Source organism: Capricornis sumatraensis, chromosome X (assembly GCF_032405125.1).
Source record: "Capricornis sumatraensis isolate serow.1 chromosome X, serow.2, whole genome shotgun sequence".
Lineage (NCBI taxonomy): Eukaryota > Metazoa > Chordata > Mammalia > Artiodactyla > Bovidae > Capricornis > Capricornis sumatraensis.
Window position 1 is genome coordinate 86,236,439 of NC_091092.1, and position 18,411 is coordinate 86,254,849.

Here is an 18,411-nt window from a genome sequence, read left to right on the forward strand (position 1 = left end):
CCTAGGTAACCCTGCTGGTCCATGTAGCCCCAGATGGCCCCTCCACCTATCCCCAGAGGCTCCAGCCTAACCTCCCACAATCCACCAGACACCCTCCCCCCCCGATTCCAACAGCCCCCCGCCCCCGCCGAGTGCCCGGGTGTCCCCAGTGACCCTGGGCAGAACCCTCCAGCACATCTCCCCGGAGACTCCTGGGAGTCCCGGGGTCTGGTGCGCCGCCCCGCGGCGCAGGTGTGGATGGGGATGCGGCTCCTCGAGCCCAGCTGGGGTCGCTGGGCCGCTGCCCTCCACCGCCGCCGCCCCCGCCGCTCGCCGCCGCCGCCGCGGCCGCGGCTCGGGCGCCAGGGCGGCTTTGTTTACCACCTGTCAGAAGGAGAAGGTGAGGAGCAGACAGGAAGTGCGAGGGCTGGCAGGGACGTGCCCACTACCCTCCCACCCCGAGCCCGGTACCTCCTTTGCTTCCCCTAGGGTCCGTGCCGCCCCCCGGGCGCCGCTCCATGACCTGTACTTGGCCTGGTGGACGCACGGCCGCCCGCAAACGCGTTGGGAGCGCTCGGGAGCGCTCACCTGGTGGCCAGCTCGGGCCTGGACGTGGCTGAAGCCGGCCGGTCCCGTGCTCGGCGCCCCAACCAGCGCGGTGACCTACCTGGCAGCCGCCAAGGAGTCCTGGCCCTGGGAGCCAGCGCGCACTCTTGGCCTCGCCCTGCCTCAGCCGCTGCCTCTCTTTCCCATCACCAAGGGAAAACTCTTTCCACCTCGGGGATCTTGTTATTCCAGTGTCAGAGGGGAAAGTCGAGGCCCAGAGAAGTTAAAGGCCCCACCTGAGCTCTCACAACTAAAAATGGGGTGCAAAACCGGAATCCAAGTTTACCGAGGTGTACTGCAGCCTCCAACAGAGCTTTCCACATCTTACGTGGAAAGTCGCTCAGTCGTGTCTGACTCTTTGTGATCCCGTGGACTGTAGCCTGTCAGGCTCCTCTGTCCATGGGTTCTCCAGGCAAGAATACTGGAATGGGTTGCCATGGCCTCCTCCAGGGGATCTTCCCCACCCAGGAATCGAACCCGTGTCTCCTGAGACTCCTACATTGGCAGGCGGATTCTTGACCACTGAGCCACCTGGGAAGTCCCTTCCACATCGTAGGCACTCAGTCAATCAGCACTGAATGTTTCCCTACTGGGGAACTGGAAGAGTATGGTGGCCTGAGGAGTGGGGGCACCCTGAGAGTCGTTGGGAGCCCTGGGAGGTATCAGGGCCCTGAGCATGATAGGGTTGGTGGACCCCCAAAGTAGGGAAGGGCAGGTCTCCTGGAGAGTGGAGGGGCAGTAGGAGCCTGGACTTGAGGAAGCTTTGAAGGCATAGGGTGTGTGTTGGGGGCGGGGACACTAGCCAATGAGAGGGGAGTAATGAGGCTCCTCCTAGGCTTGAAATGGGGTGAGAGTGTCTGGAGACAAAGCCCGCAAGATGGAAGCCCATGGGCAGAGTGCTACTCTAGTGACAGGAGGAATGGGGAGGGGTGAGAGAAGGCCTGTGGCCACCACTTGTGGAGGAAGAAACAGGCAAAAGATGTGAACACAAACTTTACCAAAGAACATATACAGATGGCAAATAAGCATGTGAACCTCGCTTAATATGATTAGTCTTTAGGTAATACAAGTTAAAATCATGGCAAAATGCCACTACACACATATTAGCATGGCCAAAGTTAATTAAACGTCTGACCATACCAACTGTATGTGAAGTTGTCCAGGAAATGGAACTCTCCTTTATTGCCAACTTTTTTTTTCCTCTGGCTGTACCTCAGAATTTGTAGGATGTTAGTTTCCTGACAGGGAATCTAACTTAGGCCCTGGTCTGTAAAATCCCTGAGTCTTAACCAGGAAATTACCCCATATACTGTTGATGGAAATGTAAAATGGTACATAGCATCTTTAGGAATCAGTTTGGCAGTATCTCTAAAAAATTAAACTTACACATAGAATCTAGTCATTCTACTCCTAATGTATTTATGTAAAAGAAATGAAAGCATATGTCTCTACAATATTTGTATACAAATGCTCATAGCAGCTTTATTTTTTGTCTTATTTATCTCAGGCTTCATAACAAAATACCATGTGACTTAAAAATTATTTATCAGAGTTCTTAAGACTAGAAAATCAAAGATCCAGCTGCTTTCCAATTTGATTCCTGGTCAGGGCTCTCTTCTCAACTTGCAAATGATCGTGTTCACTCTGTATCCTCACGTGGAACAAAAACAGAGAGAGAGATCTTCCTCTTTTTTTATAATTTTATTTATTTACTTATTTTTGGCTGTGGTGGCCCTTTGTTGCTGTGCCAGCTTTTCTCTAGTTCTGGAGAGCAAGCAGGTACCACTCTCTAGTTAAGGTACATGGGTTTCTCATTGTGGTGGCTTCTCTTGTTGCAGAGCCCGTGCTCTAGGACGTGCAAGCGTCAGTAGTTGTGGCACATGGGCTCAGTATTTGTGGCTCCCAGGCTCTAGAGCACAGATCATTAGTTTGGTGCATGGGCTTAGTTGCTCTACAGTATGTGGGGTCTTCCTGGATCAGGGATTGAACCCGTGTCTCCTGCAATGGCAGGTGGATTCTTTACCAGGGAGCCACCTGGGAAGCCCCTCTTCCTCTTCTTATCAGGCCATATCCTATCAGATCAGGATGCCAGTCTTATGACATCATTTAAAAATTTTTTTAGCCATGCCCTGTGGCTTCTGGGATCTCAGTTCCCTGACCAGAGATTGAACTCGGTCCACAGCATTAAAAGTGCCAAATCCTAACTACTACAGGACCAGGGAATTCCCATCTTATGACATCATTTTACCTTATTTTCCTTCTAAAGATTCTATCTCCAGCTACAGTCACATTGGGGGTTGTTGCTGAGTCCTTAAGTTGTGTCCGACTCTTCAATGCTATGGACTGCAGCACACTAGGATTCACTGTCTTTCACTATCTCCCAGAGCCTCATGTCCATTGTGTCTATTCAACTATCAACATTGTGATACTATTCAACTATCTCATCCTCTGTCATCACCTTCTCATCCTGCCTTCAATCTTTCCCAGTGTCAGGGTCTCTTCCAATGAGTTGGCTGCTTGCATCAGGTGGCCAAAGTATTGGAGCTTCAGCATCAGTCCTTCCAATGAATATTCAGGGTTGATTTCCTTTAGGAAAATCTTTCCTTCCTGGTTTGATCTCTTTGCAGTCCAAGGGACTCTAAAGAGTCTTCTCCAGCACCACAGTTTGAAAGCATCAAATTGGGGGTTGGGGCTTTAATATATGAGTTTTGGGGAGATACAAGTCAGTCCATAGAATATGTTAATAGCCAAAAAGTGAAAACAACCCAAGTGTCCATCAATAGGTGAATGGATCAACAAACTGGAATATTTATGCAGTAGAATAACACACTGCAATGAAAATGAATGTAGAATTTGGATGGATCTCAAAATATATTAAGTGAAATATAATCTGTACTCCCCACAGAGTACATTGTGTATAAAAATGTCCTCTTATCCTCATCCATCAGAGGGGAGACAGAATGAAAATCACCATCAGAGAAAGCTAACCATATCACACTAACTCAGGTATCCATGTGATTAGTTTGGTTAGTTTTCTGTTATTGTGGTTTTCATTCTGTCTCCCCTCTGATAGATGAGGATAAGAGGCTTGTGCAAGCTTCCTGATAGGAGGGACTGGCTGTGGGGAGAACTGGGTCTTGCTCTGGTGTGCAGGGCCATGCTCAGTAAATCTTTAATCTGACTTTCTGCTGATGGGTGGGACTGTGTTCCCTCCCTGTAGTTTGGCCTGAGGCAAAACTATGTAAGGGTAATGGTGACCTCCTCCAAAAGGACATATGTCAGTATGCAGCACCTCCCAGGACTGCTGCAGTCAGTGTCCCTGACCCGGTGGCAGGCCACTGTGGACCCACATCTCTACTAGAGACTGAAAACACTCACAGACAAGTCTGGCTAAGTCTCTTGTGAGGTCACTGCTCTTTTCTCCTGGGTCCTTGTGCACACAAGATTTTCTTTGTGCCCTCCAAGAGTTTCTGTTTCACCAGTCCTGTAGAAGTTCTGTAATCAAATCCCACTGGCCTTCTAAGTCAAATTCCCTGGGGTTCTCAGTCCCTTTGCAGGATACCCAGGTTGGGAAATCTGTTGTGAGCCCTAGAACTTTCCTAACAGTGTGAGGCATAATTGTTTGGCATAATTGTTTTCCAGTTTGTGGGTCGCCTGTTGTGCAGCTCTATAGTGGGCTAATGGTGACCTCTTCCAAGAGGACTTATGCCACATGCTGCACCTCCTAGGACTGGTGCTGCCAGAGGCCCTGTCCCCACTGCAGGCCACTGCTGACCTGTGCCTCAGTAGGAGACACTCAAACATTCAAAGGCAGGTCTGGCTCCGTCTCTTGTGGAGGTCATTGCTCCTTTCCCTGGGTCTTGGGGCACACAAGGTTTTGTTTGTGCCCTGGAAAAAGTCAGTTTTCATTCCAATCCCAAAGAACGGCAATGCCAAAGAATGTTCAAACTACTCACAATTGCATTTATTTCACATACTAGCAAGGTCATGCTCAAAAATCCTCCAAGCTAGGCTTCAATAGTATGTGAACCAAGAACTTCCAAATGTACAAGCTGGATTTAGAAAAGGCAGAGGAACCAGAGATCAAATTTCCAATATCCACTGGATCATAGAAAAGGCAAAATAATTCCAGAAAAATATCTACTTCTGCTTCACTGACTCTGCTAAAGCCTTGACTGTGTGGATCACAACAAACTATGGAAAATTCCTAAAGAGATGGGAATATCAGACAACCTTACTTGCCTCCAGAGAAACCTGTATACAGGAAAAGAAGCAACAGTTAGAACGAGACATGGAACAATGGACTGGTTCAAAATTGGGAAAGGAGTACGACAAGGCTGTATATTGTCCCCCTGCTTATTTAACTTATAAAAAGAGTACATCATGCAAAATGCTGGGCTGGATGAAGCACAAACTGGAATAAAGATTGCTGGCTGCTGCTGCTGCTGCTGCTGCTGCTGCTAAGTAGCTTCAGTCGTGTTCGACTCTGTGTGACACCATAGACAGCAGCCCACCAGGCTCCCCTGTCCCTGGGATTCTCCAGGCAAGAATACTGGAGTGGGTTGCCATTTCCTTCTCCAATGCATGAAAGTGAAAAGTGAAAGTGAAGTTGCTCAGTTGTGTCCTATTCTTAGCGACCCCATGGACTGCAGCCTACCAGGCTCCCCCATCCATGGGATTTTCCAGGCAGGAGTACTGGAGTGGAGTGCCATTGCCTTCTCCGAAAGATTGCTGGGAGTAATATCAATAACTTTGGATATGCAGGTGATACCACCCTTATGGTAGAAAGCAAAGAGCTTTAGATGAAGGTGAAAGACGAGAGTGAAAAAGCTGGCTTATAACTCAACATTCAAAAAACTAAGATCATGGCATCTGGTTCCATCACTTCATGGAAAATAGGTGGGGAAACAGTGACTACAGACTTTATTTTCTTGTGCTCCAAAATCACTGTGGATGGTGACTGCAGACAGGAAATTAAAAGACACTTGCTCCTTGGAAGAAAAGCTATAACAAACCTAGACAGCATATTAAAAAGCAGAGACGTTATTTGCCAACAAACATCTGTATTGTCAAAGCTATGGTTTTTCCAGTAGTCATGTATGGATGTGAGAACTGGACCATAAAAAAGGCTGAGCGCCGAAGAATTGATGCTTTTAAACTGTAGTTTTGGAGAAGACTCTTGAGAATCCCTCGGACTGCAAGATCAAACCAGTCAATCCTAAAGGAAATCAACCGTGCATATTCCTTGGAAGGACTGATGCTGAAGCTGAAGGTCCAATACTTTGGCCACTTGATGAGAGTGGCCAATTTATTGGAAAAGACCCTGATGCTGGGAAAGATAGAAGGCAGGAGGAGGAGGGGATGACAGAGGATGAAATAGTTGGATGGCATCACTAACTCAATGGACATCCGTTTGAGCAAGCTCTGGGAGATGGTAAAGGACAGGGAAGCCTGGCCTGCTGCAGTCCATGGGGTCACAAAGAGTTGGACATGACTGAACAACTGAACAAGTAAAGTGCAAACTGATACACAGTGGAAGAAAGTATATCAGTGTCAGGGGTGGGGAGGACAGCAGTAAGGAAAGAAGACTCACACGGGGCAGGAGAAAACATTTGGCAGTGAGGATTATGTTCCCTGTCTTGAGTGTAGTGATAGTCTCACAGATGTAAACACTTTGAAACTGTGCCCCATAGGGTCAATGTTTCTGTTCTGGTGACAGAGATTCTTGAGCTTGTCTTACAGAACGGCAGATTTGGGAACAGCTTGTTAAAGATCACTCTGCTTTGTAACCTGCCTTCACTGACTTATATAAAGAGTACATATAAGAGTACTTATATAAAGAGTACCTATATAAAGAGTACATGCCTTAATTATTTTTTGACTCCTTCACCACTCCCTATTATCTATAGGTGTTATCACACCTCTGACATATGGGTTGCTATAATAATGAGGGCTTTGTGTTGTTTTTCAGGAACTTGGAATTAGATCTTGTCCAGTTCAAACTGGCTAAGATTGGTTGGGACCACCGACCCCAAACTGGGCCTGCACAGGAGTATGATGAATAACCTTTTCACATCACATGGTCCACCTTCAGATCATGGTGCACCTCCATTTTTGCACATGCATCCCCTGAAGCAGCATAAAACTCATATACGCCTGCACAGAACACCTGTTAGGTCACCTTTTCCCTACCTCTAATCACTTTTCCCTGGGTCAAAGACAACCCTGCTTCTTTATCTCATAAATATCTCAAGCCCTGTGCCTTTTGGGAGGCACTTTCCTTTCTCTGCTGCAGATCTTGGTGTCTCATCCTTTGACTTGCTGCATGTTGAGCAAATGAAACTGGTTTTGTCACAGGTTCAAAACCTATCAAATTTTATGTCAATTAACCCGCAATCTCCTAAAGAAAAGAAAGATTTGCTTAAATTAATCAGAATTGGGTGGGGTTGTTAGAGGGACTGACCTACATCCATGAACCAGGTGATGCTAAAAGGGGCAAAAGGATTATTTTCAGGAATGGCTACAACTAAGAGGGGCGTTCGATTTTTTTCTTGCCTCACGGGGCATCTTAGTTCCCTGAACAAGTATTGAACCTGGAAGCAGTATATGAGAGTTCCATTTCCTGGACAACTTCACATACAGTTGGTATGGTCAGACGTTTAATTAACTTTGGCCATGCTAATATGTGTGTAGTGGCATTTTGCCATGATTTTAACTTGTATTACCTAAAGACTAATCATATTAAGCGAGGTTCACATGCTTATTTGCCATCTGTATATGTTCTTTGGTAAAGTTTGTGTTCACATCTTTTGCCTGTTTCTTCCTCCACAAAGTGGTGGCCACAGGCCTTCTCTCACCCCTCCCCATTCCTCCTGTCACTAGAGTAGCACTCTGCCCATGGGCTTCCATCTTGCGGGCTTTGTCTCCAGACACTCTCACCCCATTTCAAGCCTAGGAGGAGCCTCATTACTCCCCTCTCATTGGCTAGTGTCCCCGCCCCCAACACACACCCTATGCCTTCAAAGCTTCCTCAAGTCCAGGCTCCTACTGCCCCTCCACTCTCCAGGAGACCTGCCCTTCCCTACTTTGGGGGTCCACCAACCCTATCATGCTCAGGGCCCTGATACCTCCCAGGGCTCCCAACGACTCTCAGGGTGCCCCCACTCCTCAGGCCACCATACTCTTCCAGTTCCCCAGTAGGGAAACATTCAGTGCTGATTGACTGAGTGCCTACGATGTGGAAGGGACTTCCCAGGTGGCTCAGTGGTCAAGAATCCGCCTGCCAATGTAGGAGTCTCAGGAGACACGGGTTCGATTCCTGGGTGGGGAAGATCCCCTGGAGGAGGCCATGGCAACCCATTCCAGTATTCTTGCCTGGAGAACCCATGGACAGAGGAGCCTGACAGGCTACAGTCCACGGGATCACAAAGAGTCAGACACGACTGAGCGACTTTCCACGTAAGATGTGGAAAGCTCTGTTGGAGGCTGCAGTACACCTCGGTAAACTTGGATTCCGGTTTTGCACCCCATTTTTAGTTGTGAGAGCTCAGGTGGGGCCTTTAACTTCTCTGGGCCTCGACTTTCCCCTCTGACACTGGAATAACAAGATCCCCGAGGTGGAAAGAGTTTTCCCTTGGTGATGGGAAAGAGAGGCAGCGGCTGAGGCAGGGCGAGGCCAAGAGTGCGCGCTGGCTCCCAGGGCCAGGACTCCTTGGCGGCTGCCAGGTAGGTCACCGCGCTGGTTGGGGCGCCGAGCACGGGACCGGCCGGCTTCAGCCACGTCCAGGCCCGAGCTGGCCACCAGGTGAGCGCTCCCGAGCGCTCCCAACGCGTTTGCGGGCGGCCGTGCGTCCACCAGGCCAAGTACAGGTCATGGAGCGGCGCCCGGGGGGCGGCACGGACCCTAGGGGAAGCAAAGGAGGTACCGGGCTCGGGGTGGGAGGGTAGTGGGCACGTCCCTGCCAGCCCTCGCACTTCCTGTCTGCTCCTCACCTTCTCCTTCTGACAGGTGGTAAACAAAGCCGCCCTGGCGCCCGAGCCGCGGCCGCGGCGGCGGCGGCGAGCGGCGGGGGCGGCGGCGGTGGAGGGCAGCGGCCCAGCGACCCCAGCTGGGCTCGAGGAGCCGCATCCCCATCCACACCTGCGCCGCGGGGCGGCGCACCAGACCCCGGGACTCCCAGGAGTCTCCGGGGAGATGTGCTGGAGGGTTCTGCCCAGGGTCACTGGGGACACCCGGGCACTCGGCGGGGGCGGGGGGCTGTTGGAATCGGGGGCGGGGGTGTCTGGTGGATTGTGGGAGGTTAGGCTGGAGCCTCTGGGGATAGGTGGAGGGGCCATCTGGGGCTACATGGACCAGCAGGGTTACCTAGGACATCTAGAGGGGCATCGGGGGTGCCTGGGCCACAGGGAGCAGACCGTGTTCTGTTGGGACATCTGGGAGAATCGCAGTCCTTCTGGATATTGGGGGGAAGAGTTTGGAATCTGGGGTTGTGTCGGGGGGGGCCCGTCAGAAACCTCCAGAGATATTCACAGGGTGTTCGGAGGTGTCCAGGAGTGCTGGAGTTAAATAGCTCGCCAGGGATATCGCGGGAGCAGGCGGGGGTCCACGGGCATTCCCGTGAGAGTCGGGGGTCCAGGGAGGTGAAAGGCACAGTCGGTGACCTTCGGGACTCTGAAAAGGAGTGGTCTCGGGGATCTTGAGGGGAATTCTAGGTCTTCGATCGTAGGGGGCCGTGAGGGTTCGCTGAGACTCAGGGTGGGACCTGATCTGTTCTTTTCACTCGCGCAGGCGGTGGCGGTCCCCAGCCCGAGGGCCCCCGCGCCAGACAGTTCCTGGCGCGGCTGGAAGCTCGCCCCCTGGCGGCCCGAGCTGCGGCCGACGTGGCGGCGCTGGTACGCAGGGCCGGCGCCACCTTGCGCCTGCGCCCCAAAGAGGGTGAGTGATGGAGCGTGGCCTTCCGGGGGCGTGGTCGGAGTGGAGCGTGGTTCTGAGGGGGCGGGCCCAGGATTGTTAGTTACTCTCCTTGGTGGGACCAATGAGTGTGAGTAGGGAGGCCCGGGCTCGGCTGTGATTTGACAGTGCTGGGGTTAGACTAGAATATTCATCTAGGAGGTTACATCAGTCAGTTCAGTCGCTCGGTCATGTCCGACTCTGCGACCCCATGAATCACAGCATGCCAGGCCTCCCTGTCCATCACCAGCTCCTGGAGTTACATAGAGAGGGTTATTTTAGAAGGTGAACGCTGCAAGATTTAGCTGTTGGTGCGGAGTTTGATCTTTACTTTCTTCAGAAGGGTTTCAAGTGGTATTTTTGAGGAGGCCAGGCCTGGAGAGGTTTGGGGGCGGGCATTTAGCTGAGGGGCGGGCCTGGAATGTCAGTCGAGGGGGTGGAGTCTATAAACGCACCGGGGGAGCGGCTCGAATTGTCAGGAATAGGTTGAGGTTTTACAGGCTAATTAGAGAGCAAGGCCTTATATCTTCACCAGCTGGAATCCTGGAGAAGCACCGTGTAGGGTGGGCCTAAGGGTTTAATATGAGAGGTAGGATCTGCATGTTATTAGTAGGAAAGTTTGGGGAATACTAGAATAGCTGTTGCCAGGGTTATTAGTTAAGAAGGTGAAATCAAGATAGTTATTCATATGGGCGGAGCCTAGTTTAATGAATGACCAAGTCTGTGCATCCTAAAGGGACGGAAATGAGATGAGGCTAGAATATTAATTCAATAGACAGGTCCTCGTTTCTTTATAGTATCCTTCCGACTGCCTTTTTCATCCCCCAGCCATTGGCATGCTGTATTCTGCCGAGATAGAGGTCACAGACAATCGCCTTCCTAATGCCAATTTCGTGGAACAGCGTCCTCAGGTACCACCTTGTCCTCCTAATCAAGGCCACCTGCCTCAGGACTGGCAATGTATGTACGCTTGTGTCTTTACTCCAGCATCGTCGGTCAGAGACCATGGGTATACGTACTGCACCACCCCAAGTGACCCAGGGTAAAGCTCGTCCTCCTTTGAAGTCACCCCAGGCCTCTGGTCAGTTCTCTGTTGAACTCATTCGCAGTTCCGCTGGCTTTGGCTTCACATTAAGTGGAGGCCGAGATGCAGGTGGGGATGCTCCGCTGGCAGTGCGCCGGCTGCTGAAGGATGGACCAGCTCAGCGCTGTGGTCGCTTGCAGGTGAACCATAAGGCACCCTCCATTTGATGGTGCCAGCCCTGTCCTCTCCCGTTGGTGTGCTCTCCATTTTGACCTTCCTACAACACCCCTTGCCTTGCACTCTTGCAGGCCGGCGACCTCGTGCTTCACATCAATGGAGAGTCAACTCAGGGCCTCACTCACGTTGAGGTCGTGGATCGCATTCGTAGAGGTGGCCCCCGGCTTTGCCTTGTGCTTAGCAGGCCTCCTGAAACCCACCCTGGCAAGCCTGAGGTGGTGGGAAGGCCCCAGAAAGAAGATGGTGGGTTTCCTAGGGGAGAAGCGTCAGGGATCTGTGAGGGGAAGAAGAGGGTCACAGAGTGGAGTGGCTGGGGACCTCGTTAGAAGGGCTTGGTAGTCTCAACCGGGAGGATCGGGGCTCGGTGTCTGAGGGTCATGGTATTTTCAAAAGGGGAGGGGAAGACAGGGGTCCCAGGGTAGGAGTAAGGGTGGATTTCAGAGGGAAGGGTTTTGAGGTACTGGGAGATAAGAGAAAAGATGGTGTTTGGGGTGAAAATGGGTGTTCAGAAGGAAGAGTTGTGGTCCTCAGATGGGAAGACAGAGTAGGTCTAAGCGGAGAGGGGATGGGATAGGGAACCAGAGGGTAGGGAGACTAGTCCTGAAAGATGAGAGATCCACTAGGGTAAGGGCTGGGAGTTGAGGATGATGGGATGAGCAAGGAGAGTCTGGGATCCTAGATGGGAGGGTTTGACTGCATTTAGGGGTTGTTGGAATTGATTTCTGAGAGGAGTGTTCTGGATCCAGGAAAGGAGGGGAAAGGAAGCATCGGGTCTTGAGGTGTGGCCCCAATTCCCGGAGTGCGTGTCCATGCCTTTGTCTAAGTATCAGGGTCTTTGTCTTTTGCATCCCTTAGAGTCTGCAGGCCACCCTCGGCCAAAGAGCTCCATCCCCATTGCCCAACCTTATCGCCCAATCTTATCCGCAGTCCTGCCATCCCCAGATCGCATTCCAGATCCTGGGGAACCAGAGATGACGAAGACTCGCAGCGCCAGCACTTCTTCCCCACTTCAGCACCCACGACCCCGTATGACCCCCCCAAACCGGGGCAGCCAGGAGCCTCGCCCAGAAGGGGCGGCCGACGGCCCCGCGGTTCCTGCTGCAGAGCGCCGCACGGAGGACCCCAACGACCAAACTCCGGATTCTCCCGGACCTTGGCTGACGCCCAGCGAGGAACGGCTCTCGCGGGCCCTAGGGGTCCCGGGGGCCGAGCAGCTCGCCCTGGAGATGGCAGCCGGAAGGCGGAGGCACTGAGCTTGCAGCGGAAGGCTCACTTGGCATTTCCCAACCTACATCTGGCGTGCTCCCCCTGCCGCTCACTTAGCATCACTGGGAGAACTTCCTTGGTCTTGTTCCCGCCCCCCCCCCGCCATCCTGCTTCGCAGTCGACCCGCCCGCGCTCCCCTTGCGGCGTCAGTGGTATGGCCCTTCCCTACCGGCCAGCCCGGCGCTTCTTGTTTCGGGGCCGGGGAGGTAATAAAATGGTTCAATCCAGTCTTGACTTGCCAGGTGCTCCAGGCCAGGTGGGGATCCCGAGTCCCACACGTGAAGGAGGGGGAGGGTCGATCTGGTTTCGAGGAGGGCCTCTTCAAGCAACCTTTTTACTTCGCGCGCGCTGTTTCTTTCATGACTCTAAAGAGCTCTTTTCTTCTGCCGGCGCGCTTTGGACCCATTCCGTTCCCACTGCCAACTCCTGCTTCTTTCCCCATTCATTCATTTCACTTTTTTGGAGGTCTACAGGGCTCGCAGCTAATTATTGCGCATGGCGTGGGGGATGCAGAGGTGGGCCTGTTGTGGGGAGAGTGCACCAGTTTACTCACAACCCCGGCCGGCCGGGAATCGTCCAGACCCTCAAGTGAACTTGATAGCAAAGTTAGAGCCTGGCGGCTTCCTTCGCCGAGAGCCTGCGGTCACTCACTTCCGGCCTGGTCGGCCAGCTTTCGCTGGCTGTAGACTGCCACCCTCAAGGCACTGGCTGAGGCCCCGGAGCCCCTCTTCGGGGCGGAGCCAGGAAGGTGTGAGTCAGCAGGCTGGGCTAAAAACGGCTGTTAGAACCTTTGGGCCGCGCCCCCCTCTTCCACAGATGGTGACGAACTGCAACCGGGCTTGTGTGCACACGCTACAAGCTGGGCGTTCCCAGTCCTGGGAGAGGCCAGAGTTTCCTCTGTCCTGGGAACAGAGCCCCAAAGCCCGGTCTTATATGGTGAGCTGGGCTCCGGTGTAGCCCCAGTGCCGGCGCTGACTGAGGTCAGCAATGTCCAGTCACCTCCGTGGTCGCCACACTCAACGACACTTGGCCCTATCCCCCCAACGAAGGAAGCTGTGGTCTGGAGGGAATGAGCAATTCTCACCTCTATGGGGAGGGGCTGGAGAGGTGGGAGAAAGTAAAGGACCCTCATGGGAGTGTCCAGGGAGGCTCTGTAGAGGAGAGAGGGACTGTAAAACTAGGCTGAGAGTTGGGGTATAAAGAGGTGAAGAGGTGAACCCTTGAATGATTAGCGCTGTAGCAACTGTGGGAGAGTGCACTGGGGCTTCTAGCTGACCCTTACTCAGCTTGATAGAAGGTGTGGCTCTAGGGAAGTCAGGGAAGGACTTCAGAGCCTTAGTCACACCCAGGAGTCTAACAATAGTAACCCCAACCACCATTTACTTCGTCTTATCCTGGCTACCGGCTTTACTGGCGCTATTTCCACCTAGTTACACATTGACTCAACAATCCTGATGTGTCCATTTCACAGAGCAGAGAAATGAAGCCCAGTGAGTATAAATAGCTTGACGAAATTGAGGATTGAAGCAAGATTTAATCTTGCCCGATTCCCAAGCCTGTCCTCTTAATCTCACCTGCATTTGAGAAGTATTAACTGAACCCCAACTGTTTACCTTGCACTGTGATAGGCACTGATGAAATGTTGGAGAGATGAAACATAGATTTCTATCCTTGTGTAGCTGATGTAGTGGAGGGGGGTAGACTGATGTCAAAAAAGACAAAAGAAGATGAATAAAAGAATTTCAGAGAGAAGTGAGAGTTATGAAGATAGTAAAAGGTTATGGTGGGGGAGGTAATGATGGGGGGCTGCTGACCTCTTTGAAGACATAGTATTTGATCTGGGACCTGAGTGACCGGAAGCTAGATGTCTGAAGGGGTGGGGTGGGAGTGGGGGTGGGGAGAAGGGCATTGACAGCAGTGGGAGAAACAAATTCAAAGGCTCTGATGTGGAAGAGAGTTTGTTTTGTTCTAGAAACTCAGGCACGGCCTCGCATAGTTGGAAAGCACACACTCAGCCCTGGGAAGGGTATGCTTCATGCCTTCCACTATCCAATCTCTTTCAGCCACCTGGACTGAGGACAGCCCCTTACTTGGTTTTGTGGGACCCAAGGTTCAGGGGGGAAAGCAGGCAGGCCCTTGAGTTGAACCATCCTGGCCTTCCAGCCATGGCTCTCCTCACCTCAAATGAGAATGAAACCAACACCCACTCTGGAGAGAGTGTGCCAGAGGAGCACACCTTGGGGGAGATCCTGATTCCATTATCAGGTGCAGGTCTCAGACACAGAAATTACTTGCTCAGGATAACTCACTCTTCAAATGTCATCAGCCTTTTCACCCAGTCTGGCACCCAGGAGCCTTCCCCTCCTTGTGCCAAGCTGACGGCAATAAATAAAACTGCTCCTTCCGCATTCTTCATCTAAGACCGGGCTGACAGACCCTCCACTTAGAACCAGGAAACAGAAGCCCAACACTTGGGGCCAGGACTTCCCTAGAATTGCAGAACAGAGAAACAGACCCTGGGCTCTGACACTGTTAATAACGTCCACTCTTCATTTAGGGAGCAGCATGATGCTCAGCAGGCTTTGTTCTCTCTCAGCCTGACAAGGTCTCATCCCCATCTAAGAAGTTTATTCCATGATCCACCACATTTTATCCACAATCCTGAAATCCAAAAAGCTTTGGAAACCAACAGATTTCCCACAAGTTGGGCACCATTTGGTTACAAAACTTGACCTGACTTAACCAGGAACAATTTTTTGGTCCTGTCTTATCCCACTTACTGTGAAGGTCCACATCATTCCTTGAGGAAATATTAACATGTGTGTGTTGTTTTTTGTTTTTTTTTAAACGAGGCAGTCTCAGATCCCCCTGAGAGTGTTCAATAATACCTTGTATGCATTGGGAAAATTTTCCAAACTCTGAATTATTCTGAATTCTGTAAACATACTTGAGTTTAACCTTGGCCTGGGCAGTTTTTACAGCTAAGGAAACTGAGGCATTCCCTCCCAAAGCCAGATCTCCACGGTTCTGAGGCAGTCCCAGGCGCATTGGTATTCTAAAAGCGTGAAGGGTCTCTCCATTATAACACAGTTCTGGTTCGCAGAACTGCCAAACTGGCGCCCCTGAAAACTGGGCGCCTTGGGGGCAGAGAGCCCAGCGGGGAGAATCCTTGGCGGGCGGGGCGAGGGGGCTTCCGGGGCGGTGGCCACCTGGCCCGACTCGCTTAAGCCCCGCCCGCTTCTGCTCTGCGCGGTGATTCACTCCCTCCTTCGCCCCGGGGGCCCCCTTCCCGGCCAGACGGCTGGCAAGACGGCTGGGTGTGCAGCGTCCTCGTAAACACGAGCCAGCGAGCAGGTCTTCTGCGCCTCTTGGGACTCGGGTCCACACCATGGCGGATTCCGAGCGCCTCACCGCCCCCGGCTGCTGGGCCGCCTGCACCAGCTTCTCGCGCACCCGAAAGGGATTTCTTCTGTTTGCTGAGATTGTGAGCGTCCCGGGACTGGCGGGTGGGCAAAGGCGGGGTGTGGTGGCAGCAGCACGCGGAGCGGGGCAGCTCCGGGGGAGGCAGGCGCGCGGCCGGGGGCTCTCGGCAGTGGGGCGCCAAATGGGTGGGTTGATGGCAAAGGCCCGAAACCAGGGGCGCACGGAGGGCCAAATCAGTGAGGTCTTAGAGAAGGTGGTCAGGAGCTGCTGGCCCACGCGGTCAGGCAAGAGGCCCACAGGGCGCATGGCGGGCTCGGTGGAGAGAGACCCAGTAGACTCATCGGTGGACTCCTGGAAGGTGTCCCCAGGTCCTGGGTGTTGGGGGGACATCCTGTGGCAGGGCGTGGCGCGGCCTGGGCACAGGCGGGCGGGCTGGCAGAGCGCCCAGGGGCGGGACCTGTTGGGGTGGGGCCCCGCGCGCTCTAGTCCCGCAGGGTAGGGTGACTAGCTCTCCCCCAGTTCTTCCTAGCCCCTCTGTGGTGGGGCAAGGTCTTTAGCTATCTGGGCCGCTCAGGAGCCTCGGTTTCCCGTACTTCTCAAAGTGGGCGCCTCCTTTGAGTCCTTTGTAAAAGGTGCAGCGCCTTTAACGGAGCCCTGCCCCTCGGGTGTTACTCTCACCGATTCTCAGAGAGGTTGCTGGGGGAACTGCATGTCGCGCCCTGTCAAAGCCCTGAAGCTGGTGCCCCGAGTGCTGGAGGCAATACTCTCCACAGGGCATCCTAGAAGGAAAAAGATGGGAAACCGAAGCACCCAACTTTACCTATTAGCTGGGTGTTTGTGGATAAGTCACTTCACATCTCTGTGCCTCACTTTCCTCAGATATAAAAAATAAAGGTACTAATAATAGTACCCAGTTCACTAGGTTATTGTGATGACTGAGTGAATTAATACTTGTGCAGCTCTTAGAACAACATTTGGAACACAGTGTGCACACACTAAGAGTTTAGCTATTGCTATTTGTCATTTTCCCAGTCCTGAGTTTGAGATGATCGCCTGCCCCAATTGAAACCATTCCCCTCAGCCCTGGGAGTTGACTGAGGCCCCCTTTCACATGTCCTTCCAGATACTATGCCTGGTGATTCTGATCTGCTTTAGCACCTCGACATCAGGGTACTCTTTCTTGTCGGTGATAGAGATGATCTTTGCCGCCGTCTTCTTTGTTGTCTACATGTGTGACCTGCACACCAAGATACAGATCATCAACTGGCCTTGGAGTGTGAGAAAGGGGCCACAATGGCAGGGCTAGGGAGGGATACCGGAAGTTGTGATTGTGGGGGGCAATTCTGAATGCTGACTTCCCTCTTCTCCCTACACCTCACAGGATTTCTTCCGAACCCTTGTAGCGGTCATTCTCTACCTGATCACCTCCATTGTGGTGCTCGTTGAGAGAGGAAACAACTCCAAAATCGCTGCGGGGGTAAAGGCTGTGGAGTCAGCTTCTAAGCACAGAGAGAAGGGTTTGAGGATCCTGGGGCTATTTCTGCCCCTGCTTCTGCCAGAAAGTGTGTGACTCACAGTAGGTCACACTTTTCCTCAGGGCCTGCAGGGAAGTCAAACTGAGGCCCTGGTTTTCCTCCCCAAATCATCATTTGCTGTAAAGAGCCATCCCTTGTCTGACACAAGGACTTTTGTGCAAAGCACATAGAGGTGGAAGCACAAAACACTATCAGTGTCAATACATTAGACTAAACCATCTGCTAGACCTTTGTTTCAATGCACAATATGAATGGCATCCCCTATATGTGGGGCCTGGCTTCCCTGGTGGCTCAGTAGTAAAGAATCTGCCTGCAATGCAGAAGACCTATGTTCAATCACTGGGACGGGAAGATCCCCTGGAGAAGGGAATGGCAACCCACTCCAGTTATTCTTGCCTGGAAAATCCCATGGATAGAGTCGGACATGACTGAGGGACTAAACGACAATAACATATATTGGGCCACTGTGTCGCTGTAGTGTGTTGAGATGTACTAGGAAGGAGGAGGGTGGGGTAGAATCCAGTCTCTGGTCTTTCCCCAGGGCTCTCTGGGATCCCCACCTGCGGCTTTAACCATCATCCCTGCACGGGCTAGTCACTGGAGGTGGTGGATACAAGGAGACAGGAGGCTGGGTAGGCTGACCAGTCTAATCTACCCGCCCTCACTCCCATCCCCAGGTACTGGGCCTATGTGCTGCAGGCCTCTTTGGCTATGATGCCTACATTACCTTCCCCTTGCGGCAGCAGAGACATACAGCAGCCCCTACTGGTAAGTGTGTGGGTGTGCTGGGGGTGTTGCTAAGGGGGCTGAGAAGAAGATGGGTTTCCCAAGGGGCATGAATGCCAACTCTGTCTCTTGTTGGTACTTAAGGCTTTAGTGCCAATAAGTACCATAAGCTTCAGTATTCTTATCTGTAAAACAGGCATATGGATCCAGCCAATGCTTTCTCTCTTTTCCTCTTGCAGACCCTGCAGATGGCCCGGTGTAGGTGAACTCTCTTCATTTCTCTCAGCAATCTGCAAATAACACCTCTATTGAAATAACTCCTCCCCACCCCTACAACACTCCCAGTCAACTCCCAGCTCCCTATTGAGGTAAAAGTGCCTTTGTCATGGAATTTGTCTTCCAGCCTGCCAATCAACCCTCCTGGGTATGGTTGCCTTTATGCGTGTGCCTAGGGCCCCCTTCTGCAGTATCCAAACAGAGACATCAGTTCTGCCTGGACAATGCCCCACCTAAGTCACAAAATGACGAAAGAGGGTACCTCAGATTTCAGACTCCAGGCCCCATGTTGTAACCCCCTCTAAATAACCTCTTCAGTATGTGTAGGGGGTGGTGGTATTCTGTGGAGCAATAAATAAATACTATGCAGATTATTAGAACGTATGATA

General features: G+C 52.2%; 2 protein-coding genes across 2 annotated transcripts; both read left to right on the top strand.

Moving 5' to 3' along the window:
* Positions 1-8,457: 8,457 nt before the first annotated feature.
* MAGIX (MAGI family member, X-linked) lies at positions 8,458-12,212 on the top strand. The gene is made up of 7 exons (XM_068963212.1): positions 8,458-8,506; positions 8,594-8,791; positions 9,350-9,520; positions 10,364-10,446; positions 10,523-10,759; positions 10,868-11,039; positions 11,724-12,212. The coding sequence occupies exons 1-7, from the start codon at positions 8,458-8,460 to the stop codon at positions 12,047-12,049; spliced, it is 1,236 nt and encodes a 411-aa protein (XP_068819313.1). The 3' UTR covers positions 12,050-12,212.
* Positions 12,213-15,360: 3,148 nt separating this feature from the next.
* Positions 15,361-18,388, top strand: PLP2 (proteolipid protein 2). Its single transcript, XM_068962897.1, has 5 exons — positions 15,361-15,546; positions 16,609-16,761; positions 16,867-16,962; positions 17,698-17,788; positions 17,986-18,388. The coding sequence occupies exons 1-5, from the start codon at positions 15,451-15,453 to the stop codon at positions 18,006-18,008; spliced, it is 459 nt and encodes a 152-aa protein (XP_068818998.1). The 5' UTR covers positions 15,361-15,450; the 3' UTR covers positions 18,009-18,388.
* Positions 18,389-18,411: the final 23 nt, after the last annotated feature.